The 19,104-nt window shown below is 47.9% G+C and overlaps 1 protein-coding gene across 1 annotated transcript; it reads right to left on the bottom strand.

Moving 5' to 3' along the window:
- Positions 1-2,458: 2,458 nt before the first annotated feature.
- Positions 2,459-11,805, bottom strand: FZD4 (frizzled class receptor 4). The gene is made up of 2 exons (XM_060018132.1): positions 11,189-11,805; positions 2,459-8,824 (listed from the first exon to the last, which is right to left on the bottom strand). The coding sequence occupies exons 1-2, from the start codon at positions 11,471-11,473 to the stop codon at positions 7,496-7,498; spliced, it is 1,614 nt and encodes a 537-aa protein (XP_059874115.1). The 5' UTR covers positions 11,474-11,805; the 3' UTR covers positions 2,459-7,495.
- Between the last annotated feature and the right edge of the window lie 7,299 nt (positions 11,806-19,104).

Raw genomic sequence — 19,104 nt, 5'->3', positions numbered from 1 at the left:
ATTGATAATGTGGCCTATCTATGAGATTAAGCACGTTCTTGGGTGAACACCGGATCAGGTACTTATAGGAAATCATGTGGGAGGCTGATGAAAATCAGGCGGTTGATATGAAATGTAATAAATCTTACTTTTTATTCTCTCTCCCTGGGGGTTTGAGAAGTTGGAATCCTTTGCTGTGAGAACAGATGAATCCGTGGTTTCTCTGCCTAAGGAAAAGGACAGGGTGATTCTGGGAATTTCAGGTGGGACCAAGGTCCATTCTGAAAACTTTCTGGACTAAACCTTTGCAGGTCCAACATTTTCAAAACATTTAGCGAGATGTTCCCAGTCCTACACCGTAGCTGCATGGTGAAGGAAAACTGAGCAGAGGACAACGCCCTTCTCCGAGTGTGGTTTATTTCTGTTCACAGAAACTCTGAAGACAGGAGGCCAAGGCTGACCTCTTTAGTCAAGAGTCTGCTCAACTTTAAAATTATGATTGCATGTGAAAGCTAAAATGGGAAAGAGAAAAAATCAGTTCTCAGGACAGAAATGCTAAAAAACCCTTAGGCCACATTCCAGTCAAGGTCCCAGCCCTGTGTATGGAGCTCCTGGATGGGAGAGCAGCTAAGACCATTGCAGATCAGCTGAGTGTCCAGGGTCCTGGGGTTTATTCTAGAGGTGTCCAGCTTACAGATAAAGAAACTTACAAGAGTGATTATGCTACATAATCCTTAAACAACAGAAGCTCATGGCCAGGTCTCGTTATTGAGTCGCCTGCCAAAACATTTACCCACTCTCAGTGAACTATTTGCAGTAAAAAAAAAAATCACAGGGATAGAGCGTGTTAGCTTCCTAGGGCTACTGAAACAAACTGGGTGGCTTAAGGCACAGGAATTTATTCTCACACAGTTCTGGAGGATAGAAGTCCAAACCCAGGTTTTGGCAAGGTTGGCTCCTACGGAGGCTCTGAGGAAGAATCTTCCAAGCCTCTCCTGGCTTCAGGTGCTGGTTGGCAATCCTTGGTATTTCTTGCCCTGTAGCTCTATCACTCTAATCTCCGTCTCTGCCTTCCCATGGCGTTCTCCTGTGTCTGTGTTCAAATTCCCCTCTTGTTATAAGGACACCAGTTATTGGATTAGCCCTACACTCGTCTAGTAGGAGCTCATCTTGATTATGTCCGCAAAGACCCTACTTCCAAATAAATTCACATTCACAGGTAAAGGGGGTTAGGACTTCAGCGTGTCTTTGGGGCAGACATGATTCAACCCACACCTGAGTGTAGAACGAAAACAAAACCCTGGGCTAGGCATGAGAGAACAAGGCTAGCCCACAGGCTACTCACCCACGGAGGTACTCCCGGCAAAAGTTTCAGTTCTCGTCTCGAAAGAAAAGTAGTGCCTGCGCTGCTTACCTGAGAGGTGCTATGAGCAAAAAAATGAAATCGTGTAAATAAAAATATTTTCTATATGGAAAGTGTTTCTACAAGTGCAATGGATTATGAATTCATTCCAGCTTGTGTTGAATTTTCCTTAACGTCATAACTACATAATGAGTAGGTAATGAAATGAGAAACACAGCCGGTCTTTCAGGGAAGAGAATTTAAATTACATGCCTCCTTTCAGGTATGGTTTGAGATAAAATACAATAGTGATCTGCAGCGAAGGAGAAGAGCATTGCAGATTCTTGCTCCCTGGGCTTTTCACTCACACTAAAACAGGGTGGTATTCAGGTGAGACCAAGGGGTGGAAAGCAACTGAAAGGCAAACCAAGAGGGCCGATGTTCTCCTCTGGGACACCAGCAGCCGTCTCCAATGGCAGTGACTTCCCTACCCTCTGTCTGTGTGGTCCATGATACTACTTGCTCCCATGACAGTGTCCTGCTAATGGCCTTGAATTTGCTTTGTCTGATGACTTTTCTGGATACTTATAAATTTAGCTAAAGTCATTTTCCTGGCTGATTGATACCACATACTCCCATGTCTATTACACGAAACAGAATCATTTTGTAACCAGAAAAATAAAAAAACTTTTAATGAAAATCTGAAGTTAAAAAAAAAGCTCTCTTTCCCCTTTTCAAGAGGCCTGAAGCTCTAGCAGCGATAGGGAAACATGTTTCAAGCTGCCAGATTAAGTCAAAGGGACTGGGAAGGTGTGTAAAAATGGTTACATGTATTGGGAATGCCAAAAAGGGGCGTCATGGGGTGACAGCTTGAGAACTATAGTCACATCCGAAGTATCAAGTGACCACTTGAGTGTTACCGATGACCACAGTAGTGATAAAGTCTGTTGACTTTGCATCTCGGGGGTTTGCTGACCCAAGAGAAATCCCAGGGGGGGAAAATAGCACCAGCAAAAAAAAAAAGACGAGGCTCTCCCTCTGCCCTGCAAACCCAATTCTCTATTTCTCACTGCTGGGTAAGCATGATTCTCAGGGGCTTTCAGACACCTGCAGGAATAGGCCAAATCACACACCAGCTACTAAACAAAACTTTATTTTCCTTTGATACAAAAATTAAATAGCAAAGTTTATTTATTTATTTATTTTTGTACAGTGATAAATTAGAAATTTACAGTACAGACATCAATGCAGACATACGTTTGTACATCCTCAAAAGCAGGGTCCATTTCCTCTGACGTTCAGCAACTCGTTCAGGGCATGTAGGAGGGTTTGCCTGGTACCTCTGTGTCGAACATCTAAAAGTCCCTCAGGTAGGCCTCGAGGTGGCCGGCGCTCGGGTGGCACGGGGGCCCGAGAACAGCCACAGAGCACGAGCGTGGCTGCCTCACCAGCAGGCCGAAATTCATCTCTGCATAGATCACACCTGATATTTATTCTGCCTTTCCTACAAAGAGCTCGAGGGGCCTTTGTCCTCCTTCCTTCTAAAGTCTCACAACATCCCTGTGAGGTAGGAAAAAATTCAGGACCACCTAGATGCCCCACGGGGAGACACCTGGAAAGCAGCCTCCCCTCCCCAAACCCTCAGCCATACCAGCCCGAGCCCTCAGCAGGATGGGGAAAGGTGCACACCTGGGAGAGCAGATGGACCCAGCCTCCAGGGGGCGGGGGCTCTCGCCCCCTCCCCGGAAGCCTTCTGGGATGACAGTGGTCATGTACTGAATATTGTAGGCGATCAGGGAGCTACAAAAGCTTGGAGGACACGGCTCATAGGACCCCAAGCAGGCCCTCTACAAGTTGCCTGGGTGAATACTGGGAATTTGCTGATGCAAAGAAGAAGGGAAATAAGGCAAACCAGAAACAGGCAACTGGGTGTACCAAGGAGAAGAGGCCTACTGGGGAGATCCGGCGTTCACTTCCCTCCAGGTAACACCCAGTGGGCCATCACTGCACATGTGCGTGGCAAGAGGCAGCGGCAGACAGCTCAAACCAGGCCGCAGCGAAACAAAATCCATTATTTAAGGCTCTGGTATCTGATCCTTGGTAGGAGCAAAATGCTCTCCTAGGAGTTTCCAAGATCTACAGCCTAGGCCCAGAAGAAAAATGAGAACCCGGGTCCTTTGCCAGACATAATACAAACCCAGACGGGGACTCTGAACCCAAGTATAATAAAGGAACGAAAAGAACCATCAGAGTCCAATGACTCGACATCTCTGGCTGGAATAGCAACTCCCTCCAATCTCCTCCATCATAGAATGAAATGCAGGATGTATAACAGATCGATTCCGGGGGCTCCTTCCAGAGTCTGGGCTCCACAGCCCTCTCCCCTAACTGCCGTTGTGGCCACCTCGCCAGAAGCCGAGGCTTGCACCATCCTGGTGAAATCTTAAGTTGAGTCTGCCTTCCAGGGCTGAGGCTGTCGAGTTTCTCTTTACACCCTCGGGCCTCGGCTTGGTTCCCAACACCGAATTCCGTGACCAGGGGGCTGAGGGGGGCCAGAGAGGACAGGGTTGGGGGTGCCGGTAACATCACAATTCAGAACCTAGATACAGAAGTTTCCCAGGTTCCAGGTTTGGAGGATGCAGGGGAGGGAGGGCCAGGGGAAAGCAAAGTCAGAGAGCATCTCAGGGAAATAAAAAGTGTCACCGCTTCTCCTGTTGCAGGTCCCTGGGTGAGCTGCCAGACCAGAAGCAGTCTCAGAGATCAGGAGACAGGTCTCCATAGAGGAAAAAGGATATGAATCAACCAAGCAGCTCCATCAGGCGGTCCCGGCCAGTTCCACTCTTCCCATGTTCCTCTGCCCTGAGGTGTGGCCTTTATGAAGGAGGAGAGAGGAGTTTGCCAGAGAGGAGGCTGGACAGAGGTGCCCTTGGTCCCTGTTGAGGCCAAGGGATTTTGTAGGAAGCTATAATTATACCTACTTATGCTAGATTTCCGAGAAAGAAAAAGAACGCTAACCTTTTCCCTAGCAAGATGCTGTCCTCAAATTCACCTGTACGAGTCACCAGAACACCCCAAGCCCTAAACTGCCTGCTCCCGAAGCCATATTAGATGTGGGAGTTCATGTCCTTGTAGCCAATGTTTGTGATCTTCCTAGGAGATTTCCACAGAGACTGTCATGAAACAGAGCTGATGCTTTCTGGCAAAACCCCTGTGAATCGATTTGCAAGGAATCCTGGGAAGGGATAAGTGATGGGTTAAAGAGAGAAAGACCCAGGAGGAGGTTTATGGGATGGTGACCGTGGAACAGATGGCAATTCAGTAGCCCCTGCGACTTCCTGAAACCAATGGCCAAGTTCAGCAGACCCAGGGGCATCCCCGTCCAGGTCGGTTAGAAGAACAGAGCTGATCCTCCCTGACATCCCCTAAGGTGCCTAACACAGGGCTTTACGCACAGTTAGCACTCAGTAAATGTGCTGATAATTAACCTTTTTTAAAACCAATACCAACTTAACAGGTGATGGATTCGTTTCAAGGTAACTGATATCTAACTCTTGGCCACAAAGCTCCTTTCTTAAAACCGTAAACACTCTCGGTGGTCTGGAATGTGAAAGGAACGGCCTATAAGCCTGTGACACTGCCAAGGCTACTCATCTATTCTGCACCGATGACGACTTCTGATCAAATATATATTTCTCCTGTGAAGGCAAGAGATTTATGGAAGAGACACGTTACAACCCAGAAAGCTCCAAAACTTGGGGGTCCAGTTTCACCCAAGTACTCTTATTGTTCCTTATTTGTTACTATTCATAAATATTGAGCACCCTTTCCATGCCGGGCCCTCTGCTAGGTGCTGCGTCGGTCACACGATCCCTGAAACATTACAAAGAGAACTGCATTACAATCCCCTGCCTGGTCCTTCTTTCCTTTCCTGGGCCAGAGTCTCCGCACAACTCCCAAGACACTGGAGCGGAGCGTGAGTAAGGGCAGGCTCTGCCCCTGGGTGCATGCTCCAGGGCCCCGGCCAGCTATGGGAACCATCTGCAAGCAGCACAGGGCGTTCACATTTTACATTTCATAGGCGATGCAGTCTCAGATGGAGTTCAACTGGTCCTTCTGGGGATCATTTCTCATGCTCCTGGAGCCCTGACCCAGAGTCCAGCCAAGGTACTCAGGCTCAGCACACACAGCAGGGGACACCGGTGCCCACTCAGCATCTGTGTCCAAAGCCCCAAGCCTCTGCCTTCCAAAACATGCAACAGACCTTACGTGTATCTTCATCTCAGACAGGTCAAGAACCACACCACAACAGAGAAAGAAGAAAGGAAAATGTCAAACCAGGGGGCATAAAGCTCAAACCAAAAAAGACATGCTTATTTCCAGAATTTGAACTCCTCTTTGGAAATCTGAGTCCCTGGAAATATTTTTCCACAAAGAAATGTGATAGAAGAGCTTTCCTACCTGTTTTAAAGGGGGGGAGGAGCACGAATAAATAAATAAATGAGTCATCGCAAGGTAGTTGCTGAAGCAAAGACAGGTATGAACTTCAAGGACAGCAACCTGTGACATCGTCGATAATTTGTCCCAGAGATCTGGTGACTAGAAGGCCTGAGGCGGGTTAGGGGAAAGGCCAGTTACAATTGTAAAAGAATTGCAGCTTTTGAGAGTCTGCTGGGGGTACCCCCTTGCAAGGAACATAAAGCATAAATTTTAAAAGCTCTGGATACCTCTGCAAAAGGCAATTAAGACCTGTGCCGTTAGAGTTTGCAGTTCACTTCATACGGTCTACACTTTATTCCCCACGAACCAATCAAGCTCCTGGCATTCTGGAGATTCATTAAGCACCATATAAATACTCCAGGCCACACTGCCTCCAAGGAAATCTTACCCGGAGCCCTTGCCAATTACTAGGAAATAATTATGCACCAAGTAGTTGGATTAGCTGTCCTTAGCTCCCTTTACAAAATTGAAAAAGTCTCCATTGTGGTAAGCAGACCAGACTCTGATAACATTCTTATGCTAAAGGAAAAAAAAAAAAAAAAAGGCACTATCATTCTGAGAATGCAAGCTGACCATAGCTTTAAAGTCAGCTGAGTAACTGTTATGTCATGGTCCAAGAATGTGCTTTTAATTGTAATTGACACACACAAGTTACATAGCTAATCTGTGTGAATGCAAAGTTGCCAAGAAACGTAACATTTTAGCTCTTCCAGACTGGCGTCTGCATAGATGCAATCACACAAGTAAAATATATTAAGTCCCCATTGCTCAATGCAGTCGGTCTCTGGGGTGGGTAAGGTAAGTCGACTTGGTAAATATCATTTTCCTCTGAATTAAGTGATTGTGGAGAAAGTGAATCACCCTTCCTTTCCCCCTCATTAGGCATGCTGCAGTGCAAACATTCCTATAAAAAATACCTGTTTTTGAGTCATTAACGTAAAATGGAGAAAACAGCAGCAGTCTGGGACAGAGCTGTTGAAATTTAAGAGGAAGAGAGAGAAGAAAAACCCACTGGATACCTCATGTGTGTTTGTACAGTACTTTTGTTTGTTCAAACAATTCTGTTTTATGACAAAGGCACTGAAAGATTCTGACACCACCTCTTGGGAGAGCAGTCCACAAAGTTCTAAACAGCAGACAGTACACCACAGAAAATGTTTATGTTAGACCAGCCAAACTCTAAAACTCTTGTAACACTTCTCTGAACCCAGCGTTTCCAGTGTTTATAGATTGCTTTGCTATCTGAAAGACCCAGTTAGTATTTAAAATTTTTAAAGGGTTAAAAAAGTTAATCTTTCTCCCTGCAAGTTGCCTACTCACAGCTCAAATCCCACCCTGCAGGGAAAAGCAGCATCGCCCTGGACCTCCTGGAATCTAGGCAGGACCTCCACGCTCCAAGCTGCGACCTGCTAAAGTGATCAATGTTTTGATTTTTCACAGCTTTGAAAGCCTCTAACTGGCTTTTCCATTTTGGATCATTCCAAAGTCCGCAGCAAAAATCATTAGTTTTATGATGCTGGGGGGAGACGGGGGAGAGTGGTGGAGGGTTATGGGGGTCACTTAAGTGTTGCTAGCTTGTTCAAACTGAGATTCACTGCATGAAGCTTTTAGTAGCATTTGCACCGCAATGCTGGCATGCCCCCTTCAAAATCTGGAAAGCATGGAGGCTGGCTAGCCTTATACCACAGTTTCATTGCCTCTCCCAGGCTTCACCCAACCAGTCCCTCTTTTTTCTCTCTTTACCTTCCCAGAATTCACCAATCTGTTGGAACACTTCTGCCACGTGTGAAGAGTTTTGGCAGACCAAATCCACATGCCTGAAGTGATGCCTACCAACAAAGACATAAAAATTTTCAACATCTCAACCGCCATATTGGAGTCATCTGCGGAATACCGGAACAGCGCCCAGTTGGAGATTTCATAGAAATAACAGGCAATCACACAGGTTGCAGGCACCGTGTACAGGACTGAGAAGACCCCAATCTTGACCATCAGCCTCTCCAACTTGTCTGTCTTTGTCCCATCCTTTTGAAGATTCGACCGAATTTTGAACAAGGCCACCAAGCCTGCAGCAATGAACAAAGTTCCAATCACCAAGTAAGTGAAGAGAGGAGCCACCACAAAGCCCGTGAGGGCATCAAGGTTTTGGTTCCCCACGTAGCACAGGCCAGTCAGTTCATCTGCATCCACCAGTCTCATAATCAAGATGACAATGGTTTTCACTGCAGGGATAGCCCAGGCTGCAATGTGGAAATAAGAGCTGTGCATTTCAATGGCTTCATGACCCCATTTGAGTCCCGCTGCCAAAAACCAAGTGAGTGTCAGAATAACCCACCAGATGGAACTGGCCATTCCAAAAAAGTACATCAGCAAGAAAATGATTGCACATCCTGTGTTCTTAAGTCCTTCTTGGATGAGAACAGGTTCTGCTGCCTCTTCAAAATCGCAGGATATCCTTTCCCGGCCTACAGTCAGCCTGACAATATAAGCAATGCTATAAATATTATAGCACATACTGAGAAATATGATGGGGCGCTCCGGGTAGGAAAACCTGGCAGAATCGATCAGGAAGGTCAGCACAGTGAAGGCGGTAGAGATGAAGCACAGGCTGGCCCACACGGCCATCCAGATATCGGTGAACTCCTTGGCCGAGCGGCTGTATAAGCCAGCATCATAGCCACACTTGAGAACGCAGTTCAGGCTCCTCTTCACCCAGATGTACTGATCAGAGTTGGTTCCCACGGAATGGCACTCTTCCCCAGGCTGGATGGGGGTTTTGTGAGGTAAGGGCACCTCCTCATCACCTGGCCCTTCCATGCACATGTGGTTGTGGTCATTCTGTGGTGGGAATTTGCTGCAGTTCAGGCTATCTGGCCAGGCAAATCCAAATTCCTTCAGGACAGGCTCGCAACGTCTCTTGACCGAAAGACACATCCCGCCGCAGGGGCCGATGGGGATATTGACCTTCTCTGTGCACATGGGCACATACACGGAACAAAGGAAGAACTGGAAAAGTCATGAAATGAGCAAAGAAAACAATGACTTGGAAGTTTGACCAAAGGCTTGCACAAAACTGACTTGAATGCTTCTGGGCAAAGTACGCATCTACTTCTAAATCAGTCTACAGGGTGTCTGTTGACTCTGACCTCAAACAAATGTACCTAATAATCCATCACTTGCACACTTTTTTTCTTTTGGGTCTAGCAATCCTTTCCAGGAGAACACAGATAAATAAATATATAAAAGGGACACGAAGAATTACATAATCCCTTTTTGCACAACACTTGGGGAAATAAACCTTAAAAAGCTGACTTTGAGTCTCCCTCCCCTTTCAGCTACTATTTGAAAGAGCTGGACAGACTAACCAAATGACTCAGTCCTTTGGGTGATGGGGTGATTTATTTTTACCCCCATTTCTTTATCACCGTACAAATAAATGTAAAAAAAAAAGTAGATACGGCTTTTCTCACGTTAATATTCTCTCCTTTCTCTCTTTTATCCCCTAAAATTATTTTTTAACCAGTCTCATATTGAAAGAGAAAATGTCCTCACTGAGATACTGTTAAATCCAAGGATGGGATGCAGGTTGAAGCCTCTGGATACCAGGGGTTTGTTTGGCCAGGTTTCCTCAAAGAATAATAATGAAGCACAATAGGAAAATATAAATGTTCAGTCCCTGAAACTGCAACACCAGCAGGGGAGAGTCCAGTTGCTGTCCTCAATTCCTCCAGCATTGATAAACAGTCTGCTTGGCTCCTTACAGATGTTGTCTATGAAGTCTAGAGTTACAAGTAACTATTTTCCAGCATGTAAAGGGATCCAGTCCTGTCCTTCAAAACAGCTTGGCTGCCTCCCCAGGATACATGTAATTAAAAATATATATCCCTGCAAAAGCTGTTTCGCCAGCAAAATTGTCACTCATGTCAGGATATGTGCTGTTTCCAAACTGAGAGCTAGAGAATCATTTTCTTAAGTTTTTATAACCTAGTTCTAAAGTCCTGAAACTTCCAAAGAGACATTTTACCAGCAACAGGTCTAATCCCAACCATCTTTCTGAAACCACAATCCAACTTTTCAAATAACCTATGTAAAAACATGCACCTAGTAAGTCAGCTACCTGCCTGTTTCTTATCTCTCAGAAGTTACAACCAGAACCACAGATTTCTAAAGCTTTTAGCCTGGATAACTATCCTCTATTTCCCCCAACTTCTCTCTTTTCTAAATTTCTAAAAATCACTCGTAGCCTCACCAGTCAAAACACAACCAGTGTTAACATTTTTAAAAATTTCCTTTAGGTTCTTTTTTTTTTTTTTTTTTTTTTTTTTTAAAATAATGAACTGGTTGGGGCTTTGGCGCAGTGGTTGAGAGTCCGCCTGCCAATGCAGGGGACGCAGGTTCGTGCCCTGGTCCGGGAGGATCCCACATGCCGCGGTGCGGCTGGGCCCGTGAGCCATGGCTGCTGAGCCTGCGCCTCCGGAGCCTGTGCTCCGCAACGGGAGAGGCCACAACAGTGAGAGGCCCGCCTACCGCAAAAAAAAAATAAAAAATAAATAAATGAACTGGTTGTTGTTATAAGATTATAATCACCCTGTATATGCAAATTCTTCACTTTTTATGGTAGGATGAACATTTTCTATATTATTACATAAGCTTTAATATTTTTAATGACTGCAAAAACAAACAAAAAAACCCCACAAAACTTCCAATACACAAACTACCTTCTGGAGCTTGACCATACTAACGCCTTTTTCCCAAGTGATATCTTCTCCCCCGCCAAGTACTAAACCTGCCCTTAACCCTGAGGCTAAGAAGGAACTCAAGCCATCGCAGCCATTCCTTACTTCGTGACCTCTAAAATCATGCAGGACGACGCGAGGGGCCATTCTGCAGAAACGGGGCAGGGGTGTTTCATTTAATAACACACCCAAAAAATACGGGGGGAGGAAGGAGGTCGGTGAGGGAGGAGAAGTTCCCGTCTCCTTATCTCTCCTTCCAAGTCTTAGCTGCAGCTGGCTGCCCTGCCTGGGACTCGCCCACCGAGCAGCGGCGGCCAGAATCCTTGGCAAAGATAACTCTCAGCTCCACTGGGGTTAGGGGCTTGGCCAGACACGGGTGGGCAGGGGAGAAAAACGGAAGGGCGGGGTGTAAGAGTGGGTCCTTTCGCAGGCCAGATGACTTACACAATGTTTTGGCTTCCAGTCCCTGAGAAGGGACAGAAAAGTGGGGCTGGGAATGGAAATCACTTCTCCAGGATAGTTAATACCCTTCAGACTTAGGAAGGGGGCAGGGGGCTCGACTTGGCAAGGGCTCCACGGAGTTAGTTGGGGGCGTCCCTGCCCAAGGGGTCCCGCCCGGGGTAGGTGCGCCCACCTGCAGCTGGCTGGAGCAGCCGTACTGGATGAGCGGCGTGAAAGTTGTCAGCTGCAGCTCGGCGTCCGTCTGCAGCTCGTGCCCCACCAGGTTGGGCATCTTGGTCACGTTGTAGCCCAGGTTCTGGCACATAGAGATGCGGATGGGGTCGCAGCGCCGCTCCTCCTCGTCCCCGAAGCCCCGCGCCGGCCTCAGGAGCAGCAGCAAGAGCAGCAGCAGCCGCAGGCTGAGACCGACGCCCCCGGGGGCCCCCAGGACGCGCGGCCCTGCTCCCCGCCAGGCCATGGCCAGAGCCGGGGGGCAGAGGCGGCGGTGGCGAGGGCTGCTCCAGCAGACACCCCCAGTTTGCACGGGGGAGCCGGCTGCCCGCGCTGCTCCCAGCTCCGGGAAAGGAAGTGTGATAAGGCGCCAAGGGCGACGAGGGGGCAGCGGCCGGGCTCTCCCGCAGCTGCGCGCGACTGTGTGGGGTATTAGACGCCCCCGGCCGGGGCCGAAGGACAGACTGCGAGGGTCATGGCTACAGGCGGCGAGCCTCCAACCCGGCGCCGGCCGCGGCCGCTCAGCGTCTCCGCGAAGCCCGCCAGCACGCAGCGCCGCACCGCTCTCACCACCCGAACCCTCCGAGGCGCTGGAGTTTTGCTGGGCGGTGGCGGGACGGGACGGACAGCGCGCCTCTCCAATGGCCGGGCGCCGTGGCCAGCGAGGGGCGGGGCCGCTCTGCCCTGGGCAGGGTCAGGCTCCCGCCCGCCCGCCCCCCTCCTCCGCCCCTCCCTCCCGTCCCGTAGCGCTCCGCCCCGCTTCCCGGCTCTCACTTTCCTCCCACCCGGTTCGCAGCGCTCGGGGGCCAGGCGGGGATGGAGCCGAGACGCTCCAGCCGGGCCAGCCTCCCCCTTCTCTCCCAGGTGAGAAGCGCTCCCAGAGGAGTCGGCTCCCTTTTCCTTTTTTACTTCCAGCTGTCACCTCAGCCCGTGGCCACTTCCCCATCAAGCAGAGAAACGTATACAAAGAACATGGGATTTGGCTTTACAAAGATTGTGCCTTTAAATCCGGCTGTGTGACCTTGAGCAAATTGCTCAGCCTCTAGGCGTCAGTTTCCTCATCCGTAAAGAGACTTGGGAGGATTAGAGATAACGCGTAAAATGCTTAGCACCGTGCCTGGTACAGCGTGAGCTCGCAGCTATTTTCACTCCGAGCTTGCTTGGGTTGGAGCCCGCCCCCCCTCTCCCCGCCCCCAGCCTCGGCCTGACCTGCACCCGGGAGCTGTCTGTCTCCAGCCGCGAATGGGGGAGGCGCCCCGGAGCAGCAGACCAGCCAACGGTCTCGCGCTCCGATTTCCTCACCGTATGAAATGAAATTCCACAGGGGGATTCGAAAGGAAATGAGACCGGGACGCTCCGTGCTTCTCGGCCCGCCGCCCTTCCTGTCTCGGGGACACGGTTTCTAAATAAGGTTGGGAGGGTGAGAGGGCAGGAGGGGAGAAGCTTGACCTGTGCATGGGGGGCTGAGAAGGCGCACAACCGCCGGGGCTCCCCTTCCCCAGCCTCCCGGGCATCCCTCCCCTGCAGCCTGCATCTCTTTCTGACTTATTCTGCTTCTGCGGGAGTCCTGGGGCTCATGCCAGCCGTGTTTCGATCCAACTTTTCCCTCTCGCTACCAGCCCTTCTCCCCACCCGCCCCTCCTTGGACGGAGCTTTGTGCTAGCCCACACTCTCCACTTTCCAGTCGGGCCAGGGAAACCCTCAGCAGGTGGATTCCTAAGCCATTTACTCGTTGCAGGACTGTGGTCAAGCCAGTGTGCCTCTCGGAGCCTCAGACTGGCCATCTGTAAAATAAGGAAGTTCGTATCTCCCCCCACACGGTTGTTCTGAGTTAAATGAGATAATGCGTGTAAATCGTTGAGCGCACTGACACATCCTAAGCGCCGAATAACTTGGTTATTGTTCTTGTTGTGGGACATCTTCTGCAGCCCAGGTCTGAGGATCTGGGTTAAGAGCTTTCTACCCTCTTCCTGAGGTATTTTGGCCCAACACTTACACCACTGTTTTCCAGGGACTTGATGGCAGGGACCAAGTTTGAATGTGTGTTTATAACCTCACATTTCAGCTAAGTCTGGCATATGGCAGAGGCTGGACGCAAGTTGGAAGGGCCTCTGTACCACTCATGTGGTGCTCATTCATCTTTGCAGAGTAATGCATGAGACCATTGGCCTACAGAGATGAATAAATGATTAGATGAATGAATCAAATGAATAGATGATTCTCACCCTGTAGGAACTCACAGGAGGAGACAAAGAATAAAAAGACAACTGTAACTCGATGTGTAAGTGCACACAGAGAGAGTTGTGGGTAAATTGAAGGTAGAGGTAGCTGAGTTTGGAGGGCTGCCCAAAGGGGGATGGTCAGCACAATTCTGAGCTACTGGACAAAGCAGAGCTATGTGCGATTGGCACTTCTCCTACGGCACTTGCGGGGAGGGGAGGGGAGCTTGCTTTGTGCTAAAGATATGTGTACATGGTTTATTAAACAATGGAGTCCATGAGGTAAAGAAGCAGGAGTTGTCCCTCGCACAGGGCCTGGCACACAGAGGGAACCCACTGGTGTTAGGTGAAGGAATACTATTAAGTTAATAGCAAATAACTCATATAGAACATTTACTTTGTGCCAGATACTGTTTTAAACACTGTACATGCATTATGTCATTTATTTCACACAACAGCCTGAGAAGACTGATGTTCCGAGAGGTTAAGCACTTTGCCTAAGAACACAGAGTAAGTGACAGAGAAGGACTCAGATGCATATCTGCCTGGCCCAGAGGTCTGTGTGCATGGCACTGCTCTTACAGAGGAAGCTGCTTGACACTTGGCCTAATCCGTAGTTAAAGATGATACTTTTGTGATCTGGACTTCTCATTCCTAGAGCCCGGGCATCCCTGCCTCAGCCTGCTTGAAGCGACTGTCTCCTTTGAGAACACTTGAGAAAGCCCCTTGCCCGTCAGAAGCTTTTCCTGTCAACAGCTTTTCTTTCCCGGCATGGAACTCATCGCAGGTATTTTCCAAAAAAGAAAGCCAGGGGAATCACATTTCAGTCTGAATGTGGGAAGAAAACAAAGACCACGACTTAGAACTAAGTCTGAATGGCCTGGAGCGCCTCAGCCTCCCTCTCACAGAGTGGTTTACACAGTCGACAATCTGCGCCTGGTGACAGGCATGGCATGTTTGTCTTTGTTGCAGAAAACACTTCCCCAAGGGAGTTCCAGGCAGAAGGCTATCCACCCTGTGACACGCAGAGCGTTTAGGAGAGGAGTAGAAGGTAGGGACTTGGGAATAGACCTTCTGTTAACCTAAAGGACAGGCCGTGGGTCCCTAGTGGCTCTGGCCTGAGTGCCTGGGCAGCTTCTTAGTCCACTCCCTGAGTAATAAGGATGCAACCACTTTGGAGCGGCAACAAACATGACTTCAGCGGGCTGTTGGGCAGTTGGAGGGCTCTCCATTTGCATCTAATGAGAGGCTGGGTTCTAATTAACTCCTGTGATGTGTTAATTTTTCAACCTGACATTTTCTGCTCTCATAGATTCTTGTAATGGTTCCTAAATTAAAGGCTGCATTTGAAGACTAACGTTTAGGTTAAAATCCACCACCTAGGGGGGTGGGGGGGCCTATAAACATCCTTTCCCTCCTAAGGGAAACCTCTCATTTGCAGTTCTTTGCTAACCCAATTAAGTGCTGAAGTAGTCACCCTAGAGCCTGCTTTTTATTTCCTGCGAAACAACCCAACTAATCCATATTCAGTAGCTTCCAAGAAAAGTCTTATTCCAGCCACTCATGAAGAAACCAGCTTCTTTGAATCTGAACAGAACATTTAAAACTCACAAAGAGCTGTCTTGATAGAAAATGCAAGAAAGTGGTTCATTATTATCCTGTTTGGTTTTTGAGGGGAAAATTCACTGCGAGTAAAACCTCATAGGGATTGGGAATTTACTGTGGGACAACAGAAGCATAGGGAGAAGCCATGCCCCATCCCATGGGTTTATGGACAGTCTAGGTGCTGCATCTTACCCTGCACGCGAACTAGTTATAAAACAAGAACATGTGTACTGAATAAAGCAGAAGGGAACACTAATCTTGCTCAAAGTTGAGGAATCAGAGGCCCCAAGTGGTTAAGTAATGGCAGAGGCAAATCCCCTTCTTATAATGGTTGCACCATTAGCTAGCAGAGAAGAATCAAGTCACCGTAGAACTCTTGGGTATCAAGGAATCAAAGCCCTGTTGTTCCTCTTTCCAAGCGTAAAATGGTACAGAGGACAGTCTTACTTGTTGGTGGTGATGGTTTAATGCACAGATGGTCAGCCAATAACCTTTGCAGGAGACAAAAAGTAATGCAAACATTTTATACCTCCACAACCTCGTTTCATTTCAGTATTTATCAGTCAAGCCATTAGCAAATGTTCAATGATGTTTAGTCCAAATAACCATTGTGGACATGTCACTGAGCTGAGTACTGAGTGGTATGCAGATATAAAAGGACGTCCCTGCCTTCAAGGAGCTTATAGTCACATTGGAGGAGATTAAGACATGAGACCAAGAGTGAAACAAGCTTGTTTATAGTTAAGAGCTTTTTCTTGAGCTCTCTTACTGTATTATACGTTTGGTTTCTTTGTTTCTGTTTTTTTGTTTTGTTTCTTTCAGTCTCCTTCACAATCCTCTGAGGTTACAGGCTGTGCTGAACAGCAAAGAAAAACACTACCTGACCCAATGAAGGCTCTCAATAGATATTTGTTGAATAAATAAATGAATGGGGGACTTCCCTGGTGGCACAGTGGTTAAGAATCCGCCTGCCAGTGCAGGGGACACGGGTTCAAGCCCTGGTCCATGAAGATCCCACATGCTGCAGAGCACCTAAGCCCATGCATGACAACTACGGAGCCGGCGCTCTAGAGCCCCGTGAGCCACAACTACTGAGCCTGCGTGCCGCAACTCTTGAAGCCCACGCAGCTATAGAGCCTATGCTCTGCAACAGGAGAAGCCACCGCAGTGAGAAGCCCGTGCACTGCAAGGAAGAGTATTCCCCGCTCGCCGTAACTAGAGAAGGCCCACGCGCAGCAACAAAGACCCGATGCAGCCAAAACTAACTAACTAAATAAATTTATTTAAAAAAATAAAATAAATGAATGGTTCAGGTTCTAAATGCTCTAGTTCTTCAGAAAAAAGAGAGCCTTTTTATGTGCTGGGTATAGGTGACAACCAAAATACAACCTAACTGGTCCCAGAATGATGGTCAAGTCTATTCTATAAGCTGGTCCTGCAAAACAGCTTTCAGCTTTCTTCTGAACTTGGTTGTTTTGCCAATCATTTATCTTCATTTTTTATTTTATTGTGCCAATTCCTAAGTCTTTTAAGGTAGAAAAGTGTCTTGACCAAATTGTTGTTTGATTCAGAAGCCTGTTTCTCTACTTCATAAATCAGCTCAAGACATTTTCTTATCATTGTTCATTGGCTAGTTGACCACTCATTTCATCATTGTCAGCTAAAGCCATTAGGAATCATACATGCTACAACACAGGCTGTAAGCAGGGATCTCAAGCCAAGGAATTAGAAGTCACGGGATCTCCTGTAAATGATACATTTGTAGAAAAATTAAAATGTGAGCTTAGCTATGAGGCATGTGTAAATTTCCAAGAGACCTTGGGAAGCATAGAAAAGAAGGCACCTGTAATGATATTCTCACAGACGTCACTCTCATCATTTGATACAGGTGAGATATCAACAGGAATAAAAATGGTGTTAAATAATTACCAAAGGGTGAACCAGCCACCTGCTATGGATAAGCAAGAACTAGACTAGACAGCGTTGCAGGTGGTGGTTTTAAAACAGCCTCAATTTCTTCGACATTCTTCCCATTAAAGGGCAAAGTATACGTCCCCTTTCCTTGAATCTGGAAGGGGCTGTGATTCCTTCAACCAACAGAGTACAGAGTAAGTGACACTAGGTGACTTGCAAAGCTACGTCATAAAAGGCCTTGCCGTTTCTACCTTATTTACTGGGAAATTCATTTTAGAGCTCTGAGCAGCCTTGTAATGTCCAACTACCTTGATACCACCATGCAGGAGAGGCCACATATAGGCTTTCCAGTTGATAGTCCCAGATAAGCCTCTCATTCAGCCGTCCCAGGCCAAGTGCCAGAAATGTGAATGAAGAAACCATTTTGGAAGTGGATTCTCTGGTCCCAGCTGTTCTCACCCTCAGCTGTTTGAGTCATCCCGGCCCAGACATTGTGGGGCATAGAAGAACCATCCTTGCTGTGCCTTTCCAAATTCCTGACACACTAAATCCATGGTTGTTGTTTTATGCCTATCTTAGTTCATTTGAGCCGCTGTAACAAAATACCACAGACTGGGTGTCTTATAAACAGATATTTATTTCTCCCAGCTCTGGATACTGAGTCTAAGATCAATGCGCCAGTAGATTCAGTGGTAAGGGTTCACCTCCTGGTTCATAGATGGATGCCTTTTCGCTGTGTCCTCACATAGCAAAAGGGACAAGGGAGCTCTCTGGGGTCTCTTTTATAAGGGCATTAATCCCATTCGTGCCTGTCCTCATGACCTAATCACCTCCCCAAATCCCCATTTCCAATACGAACACATTGGGGATTGGGATTTCAACATATGAATTTTGGGGGGACACAAACATTCAGTCTGTCGCAATGCCTATAGGTTTAGGTTGGTTTGTTATTCAGCAACATATAACCACAACAGAAGTAAGTAAGAAAATAATCAAAAGAGAGTGTGACTCTGCTAGAGAAAGAATGACTACCCAAAGATGAATAAAGGGACTTTAGATGGGGTTATGTTTTCAGTTGCTTGGGAGACAGTTGGGTCATGTTAAGTGGAAGCATGATTTTGCTGTTTTTATTTAGAAGTTAAAGGGCTTCCCTGGTGGAGCAGTGGTTAAGAATCCACCCACCAATGCAGGGGACACGGGTTTGAGCCCTGGTCAGGGAATTAGATCCCACGTGCCTTGGAGCAACTAAGCCTGTGCACCACAGCTACTGAGCCTGTGCTCTAGAGCCCACAAGCCACAACTACTGAAGCCGGTGCACCTAGAGCCCATGCTCTGCAACAAGAGAAGCCACTGCAATGAGAAGCCTGCACATCGCAACGAAGAGTAGCCCCCGCTTGCCGCAACTAGAGAAAGCCTGCACGCAGCAACAAAGACCCAACACAACCAAAAATAAATAAATATTTTTAAAAAGAAGAAGTTAACTATGGGGCCTTCCCTGGGGGCGCAGTGGATAAGACTCTGTGCTCCCAATGCAGGGGCCCCAGGTTCAATCCCTGGTCAGGGAACTAGATCCCACATGCATGCCGCAACTAAGAGTTCGCATGCTGCAACTAAGGAGCCCACGTGTGGCAACTAAGACCCGGTGCAACCAAATAAATAAATAAATAAGAAGTTAAGCATGGTTAAAAGAAGGGTGTGTGGGCTTCCCTGGTGGCGCAGTGGTTGAGGGTCCGCCTGCTGATGCAGGGGACGGGGGCTCGTGCCCCGGTCCGGGAGGATACCACATGCCGCAGAACGGCTGGGCCCGTGGGCCATGGCTGCTGAGCCTGCACATCCGGAGCCTGTGCTCTGCAACGAGAGAGGCTGCAACAGTGAGAGACCCGCCAAAAAAAAAAAAAAATCATCTTAAAAGAAGGGTGTGTGACTGCCAAGTTGACAGAGAGTGACTCTGGTAGCTTTGTACTGTGTCCATTTAGCTACAGTAGAACTACATTTTCCAGAATTCCCTTTCTTGCATGATTCTAGATTGGGATTGGCCACAAGAGAAATTAGCCCGAGACTGGGGAGGTGGAAGTGAAGCAGCACTTTATGCTCTGAAAGTCAGTGTTGGGTGCCAGCCACGGTGGCGGTTCACGGATGT

The sequence above is a fragment of the Delphinus delphis genome, chromosome 8 (genome assembly GCF_949987515.2).
Source record: "Delphinus delphis chromosome 8, mDelDel1.2, whole genome shotgun sequence".
Lineage (NCBI taxonomy): Eukaryota > Metazoa > Chordata > Mammalia > Artiodactyla > Delphinidae > Delphinus > Delphinus delphis.
Note: the sequence above shows the minus strand (reverse complement) of the source record. Positions and strands in the feature narration are given on the sequence as shown.

What these genes read in the sequence shown, in the direction of transcription:
- FZD4 (XM_060018132.1), bottom strand. Translation starts at nt 11,473, where the DNA reads ATGGCCTGGCGGGGAGCAGGGCCGCGCGTCCTGGGGGCCCCCGGGGGC. An exon ending in GCTGCTCCAGCCAGCTGCAG is followed by an intron (nt 8,825 to 11,188) that starts GTGGGCGCACCT and finishes TGACTTTTCCAG; the next exon opens with TTCTTCCTTTGTTCCGTGTA.